The sequence below is a fragment of the Podarcis erhardii genome, assembly GCF_964252035.2.
Source record: "Podarcis erhardii genome assembly, chromosome: 5".
NCBI lineage: Eukaryota > Metazoa > Chordata > Lepidosauria > Squamata > Lacertidae > Podarcis > Podarcis erhardii.
This window is the reverse complement of record NC_138509.1, coordinates 88890754-88911095: the sequence shown is the minus strand read 5'-3', so window position 1 is coordinate 88911095 and position 20342 is coordinate 88890754. Positions and strand designations below refer to the sequence as shown.

At 43.9% G+C, this 20342-nt stretch overlaps 1 protein-coding gene across 6 annotated transcripts in view; it reads right to left on the bottom strand.

The window, feature by feature from the left end:
• Positions 1-20342, bottom strand: part of NAALADL2 (N-acetylated alpha-linked acidic dipeptidase like 2) — an 821817-nt gene that overhangs the window by 192312 nt on the left and 609163 nt on the right. For 5 of the 6 annotated variants that reach the window (XM_081862367.1, XM_081862368.1, XM_081862369.1 and 2 more), the window contains one exon: positions 2383-2526. The exons of the other annotated variant lie outside the window; for it this stretch is intronic. In XM_081862367.1, coding sequence (XP_081718493.1) covers positions 2383-2526 — 144 coding nt within the window. The remainder of the gene's footprint in view (positions 1-2382; positions 2527-20342) is intronic. 6 annotated transcript variants of the gene reach the window in all.

The following is a 20342-nucleotide window of genomic DNA, read 5'->3' as shown; positions in this document are numbered from 1 at the left end:
GAGCTGGACAGAAATTGATACCACATCCCCCCCCCCCAAAAAAAAGAAACTATGTGATTACTGAAAGACACAAGAAACTATGTGACTACTGAAAGACATGAGGCTCTGCACGGCTCTGCAAAACAGAACTGCACTTCCTCAGTCCCCAGCAGCGGGGATGGTAGAGACAAAACTCAAATTGGTTGGCTCTGGCTGTCATTGGCTGAAGCTCCACCAGTCATTGGCCTCACTGATTTCTACCCCACCAGTCCCAATGGCCACCTGTCCCAATGGCCAAACCTGTATCTTTCAGTTTCTTGCCTATCACTCCGGATATATCTGAAGCACATTGGTGCCATCTCAGGGTATGGATAGATGTACCAGATGGAACGTAACATCGCCATATATCCTCGCTGAAAAACTTTCTGCCAGGCCAATAGCCTGGATAAGTGGAGACTGAGAGGAGGTATGAGAGCTGTCTTCAAATATCCAAAGCTCTGCCACATGGAGAATGGAGAAAGCTTGTTTTCTGCTGCTCTGGAGGGCATGACCCAAACCAATGGTTTCACGTAATAAGAAAAGAAATTCTGACTAAACATCAGGACTAACATAATAATAAAATTACTACTACTACTACTACTACTACTACTAATGTATTTATTTATACCCCTCCCATCTGGCTGGGTTTCCCAAGCCACTCTGGGCAGCTTCCAACAGAATATTAAAATACAATAGTTTATTAAACATTAAAGGCTTCCCCAAACAGGGCTGCCTTCAGATGTCTTCTAAAAGTCTGGGAGTTGTTATTCTCTTTGACATCTGGTGGGAGGGTGTTCCACAGGGCGGGTGCCACTACTGAGAAGGCCCTCTGCCTGGTTCCCTGTAACTTGGCTTCTTACAGCGAGGGAACCGCCAGAAGGCCCTCGGTGCTGGACCTCAGCGTCCGGGCAGAACGATGGAGGTGAAGACGCTCTTTCAGGTATACTGGGACGAGGCTGTTTAGGGCTTTAAAGGTCAGCACCAATGCTTTGAATTGTGCTCGGCAATGTACTGGGAGCCAGTATAGGTCTTTCAAGACCAGTGTTATATGGTCTCGGCGGCCACTCACAGTCACCAGTCTAGCTGCTGCATTCTGGATTAGTTGTAGTTTCTGGGTCACCTTCAAAGGTAGCCCCACGTAGAGCGCATTGCAGTAGTCCAAGCGGGAGAGTTAACCAAAGAATGCACCACTATGGCGAGACAGTCTGCGGGCAAGTAAGGTCTCAGCCTGCGTACCAGATGGAGCTGATAAACAGCTGTCCTGGACACAGAATTGACCTCCATGGACAGCTGTAGCCGTAAGAGATGTTTGACTGTGGAACGGTCTCCCTCAGAACCTGTGGGCCTCCTTCCTTGGAGATTTTTAAGCAGAGGCTGGATGGCCATCTGCCATGTATGATCTAGTTGAGGTTGCTGCATTGCAAGGGATTGGATTAGATGCTCCACAGGATCCCTTCCAACTTTAAAATGCTGCGATCTGCTGCCTTCCCTTGAGTGTATGATGCTTCCCAAAACATTCAGATGAGAACACCTTTCGCCAAATTCTGCTCAATGCATTTCTGCCTCTTTGTTGTCAGATTTATTTATTTTTACCCTAAGTGAAGCATGCCCCCTTATTGATATACAAACACGCACACACAGAGGTGCAAACATAGCACTCTATTTCCTGCAATGTGATACAAATGAAAGTGTACACAAACAGAGCTATTTGTAGAGAGCTTAGTAGATATGCTGGAGGCACACACTCGGGGGGAGAGAATCGTGAGGAAAGCCAACTCTTTAATGCTCTCCTGGTGCCTTAAACGCTTCCCTGATATCATATGTTGTCCAACAAGGCCTAACAAATGGCACTGCATCTACAGAAGCCTCTCTTGGGTGAATCGGAGGGATCTTCTCAGTCAATAGCATGAATTAGACTTTAATGCCATGTGCTGAGAGACGTGGTACTCCAGATATCTGACTTGCATCAGTTAGATCTTGGCAGATGCAACAAACAATGAGTCAGGTATGTGTAAGCTTTGTGAATTTTTGTGTGTTTTTAAACGAGTTTGGGAAATCCTTTCTCTCCCCACCCCCACCCCATTAACACCATTCTTCTTATCAGCGGCTCTTCAGAACGTTCTGAGCTCGATCTCAGCAAGCTCTTCAGAGTGTAATTGATATATATTTTCTCTCTCTCCTCGCCTCTTCTTAAAGTGCTGCTAAAGGAATGTACCTGCAATTGGTCAAAGCCCCCAATTATACACAATTATGTGTAATGCAATTTCAAGGGCTTACGGAAGTTCTGAATTTAAAGAGGATCGTCATTCTGAGAGAGAGAGAGAGAGAGAGAGAGAGAGAGAGAGAGAGAGAGAGAGCTGTTACCTGTAGCCAGCAATTCCAGGGGTTCGCAATCTTCATTTCCACCAGCCTTCTCAGGGGAAGGGAACAACTTCTTCACCAATGCTGCACAAATAGGCTGGACTAATAGAGAAGTGAGGTTCGATCGGTTCTGTTTATAGCTTCCATCTTCAAGGAGAGTTGAGGGGGTAAAGAGAACAACATAAGTATACGACAATAAAACCTTTCTCTAGATCAGTGCATTTGAAGAGTTCACGAACAGAACATGCCACTCTGATTCCATGACAGGCACTTTTGGATTTCCGAGAAACGTTTTCTGGCAGTAAGAGCTGTTTGACCATGGAACGGTCTCCCTCAGGAGGTGGTGGACTCTCGTTCCTTGGAGGTTTTTAAGCAGAGGCTAGGTGGATATCTTTCATGGGTGCTGAGATTGAACTGCATTGCAGGGGGCTGAACTGGATGACCCTTGAGGTCCCTTCCAAGTTTACAATTCTATGATTCTAATTGGATGCCTGTAGGAAGCCTGTAAGTAGGATATATGCCCAGAAACTGGTAATCAGAAGCATACAGCCCCCTACCATGGAGGCAAAGCACAGCCATCATAGCTATTCATAGCCTTTACCTCCATGAATTTGTTACCCAAGTTGGTGGCCATCACTGCCTCCTTTGGAAGTGAATACTGCATTTTAACAATGTACTGTGTGAAGGCACACAGTCTTCAAACAAAAGCATCTTGGAGGTCCCGGACCACAGGGAGGTTAGGCTGGCCTCAACCAGAACCAGGGTTTTTTTCCGGCTGTGGCCCCGATCTGGTGGAACGCTCTGTCACAAGAGACTAGGGCCCTGCAGGACTTGACATCTTTCCGCAGGTCCTGCAAGACAGAGCTGTTCCGCCAGGCCTTTGGCCAAGGCGCAGCCTGACCCCCTCCTTTGGTAATCCTCATAGAACGCTAGCCCAATGGTTGCCATTAATTTGATTCCGAATTGATTTTAGAATGAATTGATCTTAGAATGTATTTCAATTAATTGATTGTGATTTTATGTAAACTGTGTTACTTTTGCTGTTGTTAGCCGCTTTGAGCCCAGCTTCGGCTGGGGAGGGCAGGATATAAATAAATTATTATTATTATTATTATTATTATGATTAGAAAAAGAGGACGCCATGACAGCCATCCAAAGCAAATACAGTGTTACCTCGGGTTACATATGCTTCAGGTTACAGACTCTGCTAACTCAGAAATAGTGCTTCAGGTTAAAAACTTTGCTTCAGGATGAGAACAGAAATCATGCTGCGGCAGCGTGGCGGCAGCAGGAGCCCCATTAGCTAAAGTGGTGCTTCAGATTAAGAACAGTTTCAGGTTAAGTACAGACCTCCAGAACAAATTAAATACTTAACCCGAGGTACCACTGTAAATGCAATTTGTACCCCTGAGAAAGAGGATGTGTCCTGGAAAAAGTCTAGCTCCCTTGTGACCATGGAGCAGAAACAAAACTCCTCCTCCTTCTAGAACCAAATTCACACCATTATCCAATTCTACAGGGGGGCTGGGTACCAAACAAATGTCATGGTTGATGTTTCGGTAAGGGGTTCTAAGTGGGTCTCTGTTTTGCATGGTGGTCCTTGAATGAGTGTTGACCTTTATATGGTCCCTCCTCATCCATATTTAACCAAGACCTTTTACAGTTTGCTTTAAGGAGGGGTCGGAGCTCAGTAACAGAGCATCTGTTTACATGCAGAAGTCCCATCCCTGGCATTTCCATGTAGAGCCAGAAATGTCCCCACTGAAACCCACGAATACTGCTGCCAGTCAGTGTAAGACATACTGAACTAGATGGCTCACTGGTCTGATTCAGTATAAGACAACTTTCTGCATTCCTACTGGCAACCTACACCCAGCCAAATTATTGCACAGGAAAGTCATGTTTTGTCAGTGATGAATAAAGCCAAACATGTATCTAGACGTCTGAGGAAAAGTGTGTGTGTGTGTGTGTGTGTGTGTGTGTGTGTGTGTGTGTTCCTGTGTTCCTATTGTACCCTAAAATAGCATTTTAATGATCTTCCTTTTTGTTTTCTTTCTTTAGAAAACGGAAAGTTTGACTTGACACTGAACTGTAATTGTGCATACCACTTCTTTGACTTTCAGCTACAATGCTAATAGAATTGTATTAGTTTTGAAATAACTGAACTGAATGGTTCATTAATTTTTCACCTTAAGCTTAATGGGAATTTGACAGTTTTATGCTGTGAACAGACACTGCAAGGAGGGGCGTGTTGTCTTCCAGGAAATTATAAATTACAACGGAAAAGAAAAAAAAGCATGGTTGTGCTCAATCAAGATTTTGGCTTAGTCACCCTGGGTGCAAAACGAGCTCCGTATACAATCTAACAGAGTCAGGGATCCTGTGGCAAGATCCACTGGGAAGAGCAGCATAGGATGCAGCAGATCTCTGGCTCAGTCAGTTGATTCCCACTCAGTTGGCGAAGCCAAAGACGGTTGAGCCAATAGCATTGTAAGTACCCCAAAAGGGGTGTTTCAGGGGCATGGCAGCGGTGCAGCCAGACCGGGGGGGACAGGATGACTTAGGTTGGATTCTAAGCCCTTTCAGCTCAGTCACGGAACCTAGCAACCTGGCATAGAACACCATTTCAAATGCTTCCTTTCCCTCTGCCAGGCTTAAGCAGAGCACCACCAGCAGTCCCGCTGCTGAACAGGATTTGGATCAGTTATAATTTTATGCCACCTTAAATTACACTGGCTTGCTTTAGACCCCCTTCATGTGCACACGACTAAATACTCTTCGTTGGATTTGTACACTGCAGGTACTCTACCTCACTGGTGCACTACCATAGGCATAGGGTATTTATATTTCATAGAATAGAATCATAGAATCATAGAGTTGGAAGAGACCACAAGGGCCATCGAGTCCAACCCCCTGCCAAGCAGGAAACACCATCAGAGCACTCCTGACATATGGTTGGCAAGCCTCTGCTTAAAGATCTCCAAAGAAGGAGACTCCACCACACTCCTTGGCATCAAATTCCACTGTCGAACAGCTCTTACTGTCAGGAAGTTCTTCCTAATGTTTAGGTGGAATCTTCTTTCTTGTAGTTTGGAACCATTGCTCCGTGTCCGCTTCTCTGGAGCAGCAGGAAACAACCTTTCTCCCTCCTCTATGTGACATCCTTTTATATATTTGAACATGGCTATCATATCACCCCTTAACCTCCTCTTCTCCAGGCTAAACATGCCCAGCTCCCTTAGCCGTTCCTCATAAGGCATCGTTTCCAGGCCTTTGACCATTTTGGTTGCCCTCCTCTGGACACGTTCCAGTTTGTCAGTGTCCTTCTTGAACTGTGGTGCCCAGAACTGGACACAGTACTCCAGGTGAGGTCTGACCAGAGCAGAATACAGTGGCACTAGATGCTATACTCCTATTGATGCAGCCCAGAATTGCATTGGCTTTTTTAGCTGCCGCGTCACACTGTTGGCTCATGTCAAGTTTGTGGTCAACCAAGACTCCTAGATCCTTTTCACATGTACTGCTCTCAAGCCAGGTGTCACCCATCTTGTATTTGTGCCTCTCATTTTTTTTGCCCAAGTGCAATACTTTACATTTCTCCCTGTTAAAATTCATCTTGTTTGTTTTGGCCCAGTTCTCTAATCTGTCAAGGTCATTTTGAAGTGTGATCCTGTCCTCTGGGGTGTTAGCCACACCTCCCAGTTTCTTGAATTTCTTGAATTTATTTCTTTACTAAATTTATTATTTATTAAATTTCTACACCGCCCTTCATCCAAAGATCTCAGGGCATAGAACAGCGTAAAAATACAGAATAAAAACTCAAAATACATTAAAAAAGCAAGAACAAGAATAAAACAAAGCAATAACCACTCTCCCACAAATACATTTAAAAGGATGTAAAATGCTAATCAGCCGAAGGTGTCAGAGGCTGGGCAGAGGAGAAGGAATGGTGGAGGCCACCTCCTCATCCTGACCCTCCCAGGGAGGAGGAAGTGGAAGACAGTATAGATTTACAACAGGGGTTTGAGGGAGGTCACAGCTGAGAGGCAGATGAGGGGGAAAGTTGGGAAATAATGGGAGAGGAGGAGCAATCAGAGCCGGAGCAGCAGCTGGCTGACATGTTGTCCCTAGAAAGCATTCCAGTCCCACCATCTCCCAGAACCCGGCAAGCCTTAAAAGTAGGAGAGCAAAGAGCTCGAAGACAGAGGGCACTTAGCAGCACCCGTAGAGGAGGTGACGATGAATGAGGATGTGGGAGAGACGGGGGCGGCGGCGATGAACTGGGGACAACACCATTATCCAAGAGGCTGGGTGCTATAGCCTCTCTCTGTCAGGTTTGAAATAAAAAAGGACCGTAAGAAACCTTTCCTTCTCTTTTTGTGCCAGTGTGGTGTAGTGGTTAAGAGCAGTAGACTCATAATCCGGTGAACCGGGTTCGCGTCCCCGCTCCTCCACATGCAGCTGCTGGGTGATCTTGGGCCAGTCACACTTCTTTGAAATCTCTCAGCCCCACTCACCTCACAGAGTGTTTGTTGTGGAGGAGGAAGGGAAAGGAGAACGTTAGCTGCTTTGAGACTCCTTAGGGTAGTGATAAAGTGGGATATCAAATCCAAACTCTTCTTCTTTATACCTTCCTGGGCAACCAGCCGGTAGCCTCTCACAAAAGGCCCCTGTCTCTACAAACACAGCAGTTGTACAGTTCTACTTCACCCCCATAGGCACATATACTGATCTAGAGCCACTTTAACATGCCACTGTAAAACACTCCACATGACACCATTGGCGAAATAGTGAGCTATTAATTCCTCATTCTTTTGTCAAAGGGGCAAAGAAATGGCCTGTGGTTTTGCAGAGATGGGATGGGGAAGATTAACTGGATCCAGCACGGGCAAGGCAGCTGTGGTCCTCAAAAGATTGTCAAAGGTTTCAGCTGAGAGAGAGGGTGAGGGTTTCAAGGAAAAGTTGACGGATAGCGAGTGGGTGGCACTTTCAGCAAAGCAGAAGGAAGGCATGTAGGTGTGTGTAAATGGAAACACTTGAGTTTGTGTGGAGTAAAGAGCAAAATGGAGAAACATGCAAGTTAGGAAACGACAACATGGATAAAGTTAAACTCAAACATTCTGCTCTGTTGCCAAGGCACCCGTAAGCAGAGGCATGGCCATCTGCCAGTTTGCTGCATGCATCTTTAGGTAACGGGTGTCGTTAGTAAGCAAATGTGAGAACATCCCTAGGTTTCAGTGTAAAAAAAAAAGGGGGGGAGATGAAAAATGCAAATGAGACATAATGTAAATCTTAATCTAAAACCAATCCCCCCATGGGCTGAAAGAAGGGACCTCCGTTTTGCAGCTGCCTTTCTAAATATACTTTCAAAGATGCTTCTCTTTTTTGTTTTTCCTGGAAGCTGAAACGAGGCTGCTCTGCCCGCTGTGATAGCACTGAGATGGGAGCTGGTACGACATGTGGTTTTAAAAAGGGCGCATTTAAAAACCACATATTGATTTGAGGCATGGCAGAGAGTGAAATGGGCATCTTTCCTGGGGCGTTACCTGCTTTTATGGCAGGCAGAGAGTTTAGTACACAGTTGGAAGACAAAGTAACCCAAAAGATGGTTTTTTTAAAAAAATAAAAATAAACCCACTTTGTTTAAAAAGCATTCAATTCATTCATCCCTATTTTCCTTTGACATTTCCTTCACTTTAGTGAGACAAATGTCTATTAACAACAGGCAGGCCTCTTCTGTGTGCTGTTTTTGATGCCTGCTAAAAACGTTTTAGTTCTGGCAAGGCTACCCAGACAGGAAATTTTATTATGTATATTTGTTCTTTTTTCTTCTTTTTCAAAAATGCTGCTGATTTTACCTGTGTTTTGATAATCCTGTTATGTCTTCTGCTTTTAAAGCCTATGGATTTTATCAGTATTTGCTTGTGAATACTTTATATTCTTTCATGTAAACAGCTTAAAACATGTGTGTTTTTAAAAAAGTGGTGTATAGATTCTGTCAAGTAAATAAAATGAAGAGTTATGGCAACATACTAGCTAAGCATGTGAGCCATGAATGAAAAAAGTTCACTATTCGAGCCTCTACCAAGAATTGATTATTTACTTATCTGCGCAATCCACAAGCGGTTTGGAACAAAATGAGTTAAATAGGAATACATAAAAACCCATTGAAAACATGCAATCCATTGAACACACAGCAAGAAGTAACCACATGGCAGATACTAAGAGGCAGCAGTCAGGTCTCTCCTGAGGTGCCCTCAGGCAAAACCGCTCCCCACATCAGTAAAACGGCCATGATAAGGTGATTTGAGCCCATGACTGTGGGCAGGATTCCTGAATTGCAGAAGTTTGCACTAGATGTTCTCCAGATTCTTTCCAACTCTACAATTCTATTCTTCCAAGGTTTGATCTACTACATACCCTCCAACATTCATCAGATTAAAACAGGGACATTTCTCACTCTTCCCAACTGACCTTCTTCAATGCCCCCCCCATTTTTTTGTCCCCCGGCCTCCGCACTACAGAACATTTCTTATCAAAATAAGGGCAAGTCCAACCACCATGACAACAACGGAACACCACACACACCTCACTGTCCTGAGAAAACCCGTAACCCCAATTTTATTTTCTTCTTTGGTATAGTTACAAAAAGAAAAGCACACACCGGTAAATTTTAGAAAGGAGCAAGACTAGACATAGACACACAGTGTGTTTGAAAACAAAAACAAAACAAGACTTCTGGTGCGCTGCTCCACTAATCCCTTTCTTCCCACCCAGGACAGTCCTGCCCTCTGCCTGTGCCTGAAAGCCAGTGCATCACACAGGGCTGGGCCTCAGTGGCCGTAACCTCTTCTCCTTCTTGCCCGCTCTCCAGCAGCCACCTCAACCTGCCCAACGGAGGAGGCTGCCCAAGAGAAGAGGCAACGGATGTTCCCTCACTGCTGGCTGAGCCCTAGCTGGGCTAGATCTGCCTTATTCCAAACTTGCTCATCCTTGCGGACCTTGGGTTTGGATTGTGTTGTAAGGCAGCATCAATGGCAGACAATCTAATAGAAGAGACCCACAAGGACATAAGGAAACCCTTGATGGATTGAGCCAAAGGCCCATATAGTCCAGCAGCCGATTCTCAAAAGTGGCCAGTGAGATTTGTATGGAGAAACCACAAGCAGGACCATCTCCTTGGCCCAGTAGCATTTGCTTTTTGAAGCAATCTCACCCTTCTTTTCCGTTACCTCTAGTATAGCTTGTTTTATCTGCAATTAGACCACTGCCTAAAAGGACTCCCCCCCCCCTATTTCCCTTTACGCCTTGCATACGGTGACAAATTTGTCATTCACAGTTCCAGGATGGAATGCAGTTAATTTCTCTAAGGAGATGCTCGGCAGATGGCAATAAGAAGTGGAAGTAAAGGGATTGTTTTAGTAATCATTTGCAAGCTAAATGCTAACTAAATATCAAGGACTTAGAAGCAAAGAGACGCAGGTTTGTTTTTATGATTTTTTTTAAAAAGACCCTGCATGGCAATTGTATAGAAAGTGAAACAAGAAGATTGATGCAAGCAAACAATTCAGACAGTGATGCATCTCACTACACATACAGGTGATAAGCATTATAACCTATTATAACCACATATGATTCATGCAGTTAAAGCAAGCGTAGGAGAAGAAAGGAGGGAATTGGCATCCTGTGAGTGCTTAGGTAGCAATCCTAAGAATAGGAAACCAGCATAAATTATACTGTCTTAAATTAAGGCAGTGTAAAGCACCTCGGACCTAAATTCTGCTAGGAAGCAAGGCTACTGCTGGCTAAGCCGGCCTAATCCTGGAAGAAAACAAGGCTTGAAAACAGATTTTGAGTTGCAACACCCTTCTGCCAGCTTAATTTACCCCAGATTAACAGATCATGTGAACGGAATCAAGATCCAGCCTAATCCCCCCTGGCCCTGGCTCTGCCACTCCACCCAAACAGTGCCAACTCACCCATGAGACAAGGTGAGGCAAGCACCCCAAGCAGCATGACTCACTGAGGTAGCAGATCAAGATGTTGATCTTTCTACACACACACACTCCCCATTCCTGATATAGATCTTCCCTCATCCATTCTTCCCTGGCAGGGAAGTGGGGCACCATTTTGGGGTCGGATGCCAACATGTATTGGGCCGGCCTTGCACTCTGGAGGGTATGCCACTGCAGCTTGCAGCAGATTGTTCTGGCCTGTGCTTGGCTATAGTAAATCACTGGGGGCAGGAGATTTCAGAGGAAAGCAGATTGCAGTATGAAGGATTAAGCACAATCTTAAACTGTTTCTCTACTGCAAAAGCCCACTGAGTTTGGACACTGTAACCTCCTGAACAGGAAGTGGCTCCAGAGATGTCTTTACCCGGGAGTGCAAGGGGCACCGAATTCTGGGGGGCGCTAGGCACCCGCCGCTGAAGCCACCTAAGCGCTAGGCACCCGCTGTTGAAGCTGCCTAAGCTCTTAACTAGCTACCTGTTATGAAATAATAAATAATTTTGATCAAGCTAGAAAAACAAAATAGATACATACCTAGGTATTACCAAAATGTATACCTACTGTTTCACTAAAGGACTTTTGACTTTGTGTGCTCATTTACCAAAGATGTGCCGTGCCAATGGCAGTGGTGCTTGTCATTCACAATGGTGGTGCTTGTCAGACTTGGGGGCTAAAGACACCCCTGAGTGGTTCAGTTTCCTTTTGCGCTTGAACTAGATTTGAACAACAAGGAATGTTTTGTCCTTTGTTCTTCTGGAATCCCGAATTCTGGCTTGCTCCTTGAGCCTGCCTCCTGGGCTGTCCTTTGGTTCTGCCAATGGTTCCTAGTTCACCTCAAACTATGGCCCAGCCCTGACATGTAAACTGATGCCTGTGACAACATATTATACTGTACCATTTTATTCCCATGAGACTGTTCAGAGTGAAGGAAAACTCCCTTACCCTGCAAAAACAAACATCTCAGCTGGTCCAATATATAGCTTTTGAAACAGTATGAAATGTGGCTCTGAGTTTGCCCACAGACACATATGCAGATGGCATACGAAAAGTGGGTTGCTTAGATACTGCAGTTTCTGTTGAACCTTGTTTTTGCTTTCTATATGTCTAGTTTGGTTTATAAGAATTGCTGAAAAGGCTAGATCCAAAAGTTGCTTCTCTCTTTCTTTCTCTCTCATCTGCTGGAATTGTAAGTTTAGGGATGACTGTGAAATTTCTTTTCCTGCAGGCATATTAGAGCAGAAGAACAACATCTAGGGTGATGCTCAGGAAGGGGGACCATGTGGAAGAGGGAGACATCTTTAGAAGCACTGCAGAACAGGGGATTTCAGCAGCAGAATTTGGCATAACAAACTTCGCCTACTAAGAGTTGGGATGAATTTGATTCAGGTTGCATTTAAATTTAAATCTACCTACTTTGTACTTTCTGAAAGCATACACAAATTGAAACAGCCATCCTTTGAAATTCACACATATCCAAATGGTTGTATTCAGCTAATGTTTACTCAGAGTAGACGCATGGAAATTAATGGGCCTCAGTTAGTCATGGCCATTAATTTCAACGGAGCTACTCGGAGAAAAAGTTAGTTGGGTGCAACCCTTAAATTTGCATTTTATTTTAATGTACCCACTTTTAAATGTGCTTTGTTTCAATATGTATACACACAATTTGGTAAGTTGTTTGAGTTGAGGATTGTACTGTAAAATTCAGCAAAGCATGAAATCCAATGGATAATTATGTTCCAAGTAGAGGTGCAAATTAAGTTGGTTCACTTGAAATTGTAGGCAAAGCAAAATTCTCCTCTGCCCCTAGTGGGAAGGTGGTGTTGGAAAAGGAGAAAGCAGAGGTCCTATCCACAGATGCAAATGTAAGACTGAATAAGGCTCCTTTATTTACAGGCTCCACTTTCATGATCTTTTAATGGTTTGTGCTAATTGTACACACAGCATTGTCTTCAGACAGTGCTTGAAAGGACTTAGCGGCACATTTTTGTGCTTTTTCTAGATTGTTCAGCTGCAGTTGTACTCATTACACTAGACTATTATAAATTTGTATATACAGGTTTTTAAGACTGTATAGATTCAGACAGTGCTTTTTTTAAAAAAAAAATGTTTAGGGGTACTCTCATTTTGACTCAAGAAAACCAGCATTTTATAGTTCAAATCAGAAAAAAAAATACAGTAAATGGACAAAAGTACAAAGATTCACAAAATGTTTAGGGGTATGCGTACCCCTGAGTCCCCCAGAAAAAAAAAAGCACTGGGTTCAGAAATGTTTGTGTATGTATTGCCTGTAAATCAGCATGCTTAAATTATGTTGAGGGGAGGTTATACAGACATTTCTTTACAGGGAAATGTCATCAGAAACTGGAATTTCTCCCCACCCCCCTTCTGTCATTACTTGAAGCTATAAATTTACTTTTGGTGAAAAAGATGCTATTAATGGAAATTTTGGAATTGCAAACCTTCCCATATTGAAGGATTTCACTTCACAAAATTCAAGGCAGGTCTGGAGGCTCCTGCTCAGGCAAAATAAACCAGCAATTCCAAAGAAAAGCTGAGTTTCCATAAATAGTAGCAAAATGTCCCGAGTGATGATCTCACAAATCTGAGGTCAAAGTGGCAGTGAATCCTTCAAGTCAGAAACCTTAGCAACGTTCTCTCTCCCTCTTACATAAGGAAGTTTCTAGGAAATTTGTAATAGCTTGCAAACTGGGGCCACTGGGTAGATATGCATGGTGACATTTAAAAGGTAAAGGTACCCCTGCCCGTATGGGCCAGTCGTGTCCGACTCTAGGGTTGCGCGCTCATCTCGCTCTAGAGGCCGTGAGCCAGCGCCATCTGAAGACACTTCTGGGTCACGTGGCCAGCGTGACTAAGCGGCATCTGGTGAGCCAGCACCAGCGCCGCACACGGAAACGCCGTTTACCTTCCCACCAGAGCGGTACATATTTATCTACTTGCACTTAGGGGTGCTTTCGAACTGATAGGTGGGCAGGAGCTGGGACCAAACGACGGGGACCAAACGACTGATAGGTGGGCAGGAGCTGGGACCAAACGACGGGAGCTCACCCCGCCGCGGGGATTTGAACCGCCGACCATGCGATCAGCAAGTCCTAGGCACTGAGGTTTTACCCACAGCACCACCCGCGTCCCTTATGGTGACATTTACCCAAGGGCAAATAATAAATTGGTTGATGTGGTGCATAATGAGTAAGAAGCTTTGATAAGCCCTTGGAAGCTACTACACATTCCTGATGTGTACAGAAACACGAAGCACCCTAAAAGTTCAGGTAACAGCTGAAACCTATGACGTGTGCATCCTGACACCTCTAAAGCCAGGACTAGGTTATGTACAAGCAGGCAATCTTACGTGCCCATAATAATGAGATTTATTATTATTAAAAATAATAAAAACCTTAGAATATACTGCAAGGAGATGAAATGGAAATAGAAAATCTCTAAGAAAACACTGATTGTGACAGCTTTAGGATAGCAATTATTTTGTTTATAGCATGCAGTAAACACTGCAGGGATTCAGAACATCACAAAGAGGGCACGGCTTGCAGGCAACACAAAAGGGATTTGCAGGGGCTACCAATGCTACTCTGTCTGTATCCTGAAAAGAAAGTGGAAAATAATCACATGCCATGCATAATTTGTTTCTGCGGAAGCATATAAATTTTGCCTTATGATGTTCTTATGGCCATAAACTGACATTACACTTGTAATCGATTTCCCGGTGGCACCAGAACATGAGATTTATTTTGTCCCTCAGCCTTGACTGTGTCAGGAGAACATTATGGAAACTGTCCTGGGTTAAACCATTGATCCGGTTACAGTGATAGACTTGGGAGAGATCTCAAGGATCATCTAGTCCAGCTGCCTGCTATGAGAAAGATCCCTTACAGATCAGACATTCAGATCATACAGTTCAGTACAGTGGTACCTCGGGTTACAGAAACTTCAGGTTACAGACGCTTCAGGTTACAGACTCTGCTAACCCAGAAATAGTGCCCTGGGTTAAGAACTTTGCTTCAGGATGAGAACAGAAATCGTGCAGCGGCAGCGTGGCGGCAGCGGGAGACCCCATTAGCTAAAGTGGTGTCTCAGGTTAAGAACAGTTTCAGGTTAAGAACGGACCTCCAGAACGAATTAAGTTCTTAACCCAAGGTACCACGGTATTCTGTTCCTACAGTGGTCAACTAGATATCTCTAAGAAGCACATAAGCTGTCTGGTTGTGAGTGCAATAGCCTATCCCCATGGTTGTTCTCTAGCAACTGGCAACCAGAGGTAGTTTTCTCCTCCATGATTTGGTATTTTGGTGGCTGTCACCATATTTGGGGGGTAGTGAATGCCATAGTTTATCTTCCTTTTTTCAGTCCTGACTCCCACCATACAGCTTCACTGAATGACCCCAGGTTGTTATAAAAGAAGAGAAAATAGGAATGGCCACAATAACATAGCACAAGCTGTACAGTGGTGGCTTTCAGACTTTCTGCATTCAGAGAACCCATTCCACAGTTATCCATTAAGCATGCCAGGAAGCAAGCCCCAGTAGGTTACACAAGACTGAGGTGCAACTCGTTGCTGGGTCTTCCTATTGACCTGCATGACCTGAGACTGCAGACTAGGACACACCAAACACCTTTCTGCAACTGCACAACAAAATGAAATATTTGGGCTGTCTTTCAGGTACTTTGAATGCTCATCTCATTGAAGATCTGCAAATAAACCTCCATGGAACTCCAGGATTTCCCCAAAATACAATTTAAAGAACATTGGCATGAAGGAACTGTCATTCCAAATCACAATGACTGGTTTTTTTAAAAAAATGGGAATGACCATATCTCAGTGGTGGGTCACAATTATTTGCAAACAGAAGGTCCCACATTCCATCTTGGTCTCCTGCAATAATAAGGATTACGTGGCCATTATAAGGATCAAGGTCCCCAAGACCTTTCACAGTTGCTTCCAGTTAGAGTAAACTGGGTGCAGCTAACATGGTACCCACCCAGTTGTTGTTGGACTTCAACTCCAATTATCCCTGACCATTGGCCATGCCAGCTAGGGCTCGTGGCAGTTGGGACCCATCTGCATCTAGAGCAAGGTTTGCCAATTTAGGTCTCCAGCTGTTTTTGGACTACAACTTCCATCATCCCCTAGGGTTCAGGGATGATGGGGACTGTAGTCCAAAAACCCAAGTTTGGGAAACCCTGATCTAGAGCGAACCATGTTGGTTACCACTGGAGCAAACAGTTCAGGGATAGATATATTCTTCTCCTCATTGTGGTGTGCTAAGTGGCAGAACTGTAGGTTTTGTTTGGTTTTATAGAGTGACCAGCCACACACAAAGCACATCCATGCTGCTTCTATATCAGGGTTGGCTACCCAGATGCTTGTTAAATTCCAACACCCTTCAGTTCCATCCAGTACAGACAACAGATGCAGATAACTTGTGTTGTAGTCCAGTAACATCTGGAGGGCCACAGGTTTCCTGACCTTGTTTTATATCCTTCCATGAACAAGAACAAACATATCAAGAAAATGTTATCTAAATTCAGTCATCACCACCTCTCCTTATATGCGTTCATGTGTGTGCGCACACCTGCGTGTGCATGTGTATGTAATTGTAAACATTTATTAGTTTATTAATGGAAGTTCTCGGGTGACAAACAGGTTCAAATAATTTTAAACCACGCACACACAAAAACCCAGTATGAAAATATATGCCTCACTGTGAACAGAATTTCCAGCAACATAAAAATAAATTACAGGAAAAGCATAACCTTCATTTCAGAACCATGCAATATTAAAGTCAAAGTAATTTTTACAAGAGATCAGGGTGACTCTAGTTACAACGTAGGTCTATTGGCATTGCTTTACTGAAACAGTTCCCAGACTAATTTTAAATGGCTTGTGGAGTACCAATAAAAGCACATGTGACAACCACCTGTGAAATTAGTTACCAACGCGAATAATAAGCGATTCACTGAGAGAGCAGTTAAAATTTAAAGTATCCCCTGCCAATACTTATCTTTCCTCATCTTTGACTAATGCCAAGTTTGTTTATAGTAGTTCTGCCCTTAAGTTCAAAAGGATATAATTAATAAGAATTATTAATTCGATCGAGACAACTTCCCATCTAGTCCAGCATCCTGTTTTCACAGTGGCTGCCAGATGTCTGTGGGAAACCTGGAAGCAGGATTCAAGCCCTAGAGTACTCTCCCCCTTCTGTGGTTTCCAGCAACTGGTATTTGAAAGTATTGCTGCCTCCAACTGTGAAGACAGAGCATGACCATCACGGTTTGTTGTTGTTTAGTCATTTAGTCGTGTCCAGCTTTTCGTGACCCCATGGACTAGAGCACGCCAGGCACTCCTGTCTTCCACTGCCTCCCGCAGCTTGGTCAAACTCATGTTGGTAGCTTCGAGAACATTGTCCAATCATCTCATCCTCTGTTGTCCCCTTCTCCTTGTGCCCTCCATCTTTCCCAACATCAGGGTCTTTTCCAGAGAGTCTTCTCTTCTCATGAGGTGACCAAAGTCTTGGAGCCTCAGCTTCAGGATCTGTCCTTCCAGTGAGCACTCAGGGCTGATTTCCTTAAGAATGTATAGGTTTGATCTTCTTGCAGTCCATGGGACTCTCAAGAATCTCCTCCAGCACCATAATTCAAAAGCATCAATTATTCGGTGATCAGCCTTCTTTATGGTCCAGCTCTCACTTCCATACATCACTACTGGTAGGCATCAAAAACCCTCTCTTGCATGAATTTTGTCTAATGCTCTTTTAAAGCCACCTAGGTTGGTGGCCCTCACTGTCCCCAGTGGAAGCGCGTTCCATAATTTCCCCGTACCTGTCCTGAATGTTCCCTCACTCAGCTTCATTGGTATGAACCTCCTTATCTCACTAGTTAGCTACCATAACCAGACTTTTATCATCAGTCCCATTTTTCTAGAAAAAGAGATGCTGGAGCACACTATCAACTTGTTATCTTAGAATGGCAATGGCGCCCACCTGAGAGGTGCCAGAGCTAAACTCTAGTGAGCGCCAGCTGAAAGAAAGCCCAGCTTATCATCATGTTTTATTGCCAGGGTAGAGGAGTCTTCAAGTCTGCATGAAGGAGAAATGCGGAGAACCAAATTTAAATTTGCAAAAATTAGAGACTGAGAGACAGGAAACAACAATGACATATTGTCCCACTCCTTTTTAAAAAGTGTCTGTTTTTCCTTTTTTTAAATAAGGAGGGCAGGGGAAGAAAAAAAAACCTCCTCTAAAGCTATGATCTCACATTATATATGGTTAGCATTCTGGCTCTTAGCTCCTCCACCCCTCTGCTTTCATGCCTTAGCCTACATTCTTTGAGCAGGTAATTTATTCACATAAAAGCTAATGTGTCCACTGGCAGAACCTGCTTAGTGGAGCTTTGTGATCCCAAACCTGTAAAAAGTGAACTGTGCTTGTAATAAATGGGAAAGACCATGCACAACAACAAAATTGAAGCAGCCAAGAATGACAGGATGAGAAAGGTAGCGCTGAAGCAAAAAAAGGAGGTGGGGGAATTCAAAATGTAAGGGAGTACAGGGCATTGCAAGTCTGAGTCAAAGAAACTGCAGTTATACAGCTAGTAGGCAGGGGAGGTACATTGGGACAAGGAAAGCAAGCAACTGTTCTCCATACTGTTCCATATCTCTACATTATAACAGAGATACCGCACTATTCTGTTTAGAAATATTGGAAATGTGCGTACTTTTTATTCATATTTTTTACAGTGGAAATTGGTGGTGAAGAAGAGGTGAGCTGCACCAACTGATGGCAAAAGAGAATGATTTCTATTCAAGAACAGAAATGCAAAAACTGGATCCAAAATGAACCCCAAAACAAAAGAGAAAGCAAAAATTAAATTGAAAAGCAGCCTTCAGGCTGCTTTTTAAAATTTAAACCCTGAATAAAACTTTTAAACAAAACTGGGCTACTTGGAAAATAAAATCTGCATTTTATCAGCAGCTCAAGATACATTCTCTTTCGTTTTGGGTTGTTGCTTTTTGGAATCAAGAACAGAGGGGTTACAAGAATGCACGGAAATAATCCAGAGAAAGCGCTATAGATGTAGGAATAACCCCCTCTTCCTCCGGAACGCTCACTAAACTTACAGACATTTTCCCTCCTTCAAAATGCTGAAGTCGCTTGTTTGGAGTGTCCCTGGGAGTGAGAGTTCATTACAGTCACTAATGCCTCACCCGCCTCATGGGAGGGCCGGCCCTAATCAAACCATATAATTTGCTAAATGGTGAACAGAAGACTCAACAATATCCTGCAGCGGCCCTTCTGAAGCCTTGCTGTGTGCTCTTCCACTGTTGTCACTCCCTTGCCCTTTTGCTTTACCCTATCTAGTAATTTTCTGTAGCCCACACCCAGTTTCTCAATGCCTAATATACTGGAGAGAGAGAAAAAACGTGACCTTCAAAATACACAGAACATCAATAATTTGAGGACAGAGACAGGCAAGAAGAAAGGAAATGTTGGGGGAAATATTTCTAACAGGATTCACACACATATACATAAAGTCCTCTGATACATATCTAATAGCATCCTTGCCCTTGGCTTCAGGCAAGGTCTATAATATTTGCTGCAAGTTGTTTCTACAGCTAGAAATTGAAAAAAAAACACAACATTCTGGATTAAGCCTCACCTCCTGCATATCATTGGCCAACATTTATTTTACAGGGCTGGATTTGCCTAGCAGTAAGCAACAAAATATTTTCCACAGTGATTTGAGCTACCAGGAAGCATCTCATTGACTCGTTTGTTGATACTTCCTAGGGAGTGCAGGCACTATCCATTGGATCTGTTAATAAATATTCTGTTTCATTTTAAGAATTAGTCTTCTTGAATTGAGGAAGCTTTGCCTTTTTCTGGGGGGCAGAGGGGGGTTTATTTTAGATTAACTTGATAGTTTGGGGTAAGTCAACGTTCCTCTGAAGGAGCACAGCTTGGTTCCAGCATTTGCTACTTATCACAAGGCTTTCTGGCTTCCAAACTCCATTTCAGAAGCGGTGATCTTTGCAGTAAAAGCAGAATCGCCTCTTCCCTGATGTGCCTCTCTCCCATTCATCTGGCGGCATTACTCAATGACCAAAGTACAGTGGTACCTCAGGTTACATACGCTTCAGGTTATATACGCTTCAGGTTACAGACACCTCTAACCCAGAAATAGTGCTTCAGGTTAAGAACTTTGCTTCAGGATGAGAACAGAAATCGGGCTCCGGCGGCGGCAGCAGGAGGCCCCATTAGCTAAAGTGGTGCTTCAGGTTAAGAACTGTTTCAGGTTAAGTACAGACCTCCAGAACGAATTAAGTACTTAACCTGAGGTACCACTGTACTGGGTCAGCCTTAATTCTTTCTCCCTATACGTCCTCTTCTTGTTCATTCTATGCAAATGGTAAAATTTAAATGGTAAATTTCAGGAGGGAGATTGGATAAAAATGCCACTGAAATGAGCAAGCAAAATGATCAAGGCACTGGAACATTTTTCCCATGAGGAAAGCCTAAAGCAGTGGTGCGGGACCTTTTCCAGCCAAAGGCCACATTTCTTTCTAGGTAACCTTTCAGGGACCACATGCCATATTGCAAGAGGCAAAAGTGGGCAGAGCAAAATAATAATGAATGCCACCTTTTATGGAGTAGGTTAGCTTCTTCGCACCCACACTGCCCTCTCTATCCTCTATCCAGGCAAGCAAGAAGCATGATCAGAGGTCAGGGACAAATTCCAGCCAGGCAAAAACACCCAGGAAGAATGCAAAGCGGGACTGGTGAGAGCTATGGTTAGGAAGGGTGTGTGGTCTGGACAGTCAAGAGGCCTGAGGGCTGCATTTGGCCCCCTCATCTAAGTTTCCTGGACCCTGGCTTTCTCTTTCGCATCTCTTTGTGGAACTCTCTCCCAAAGAGGCACATT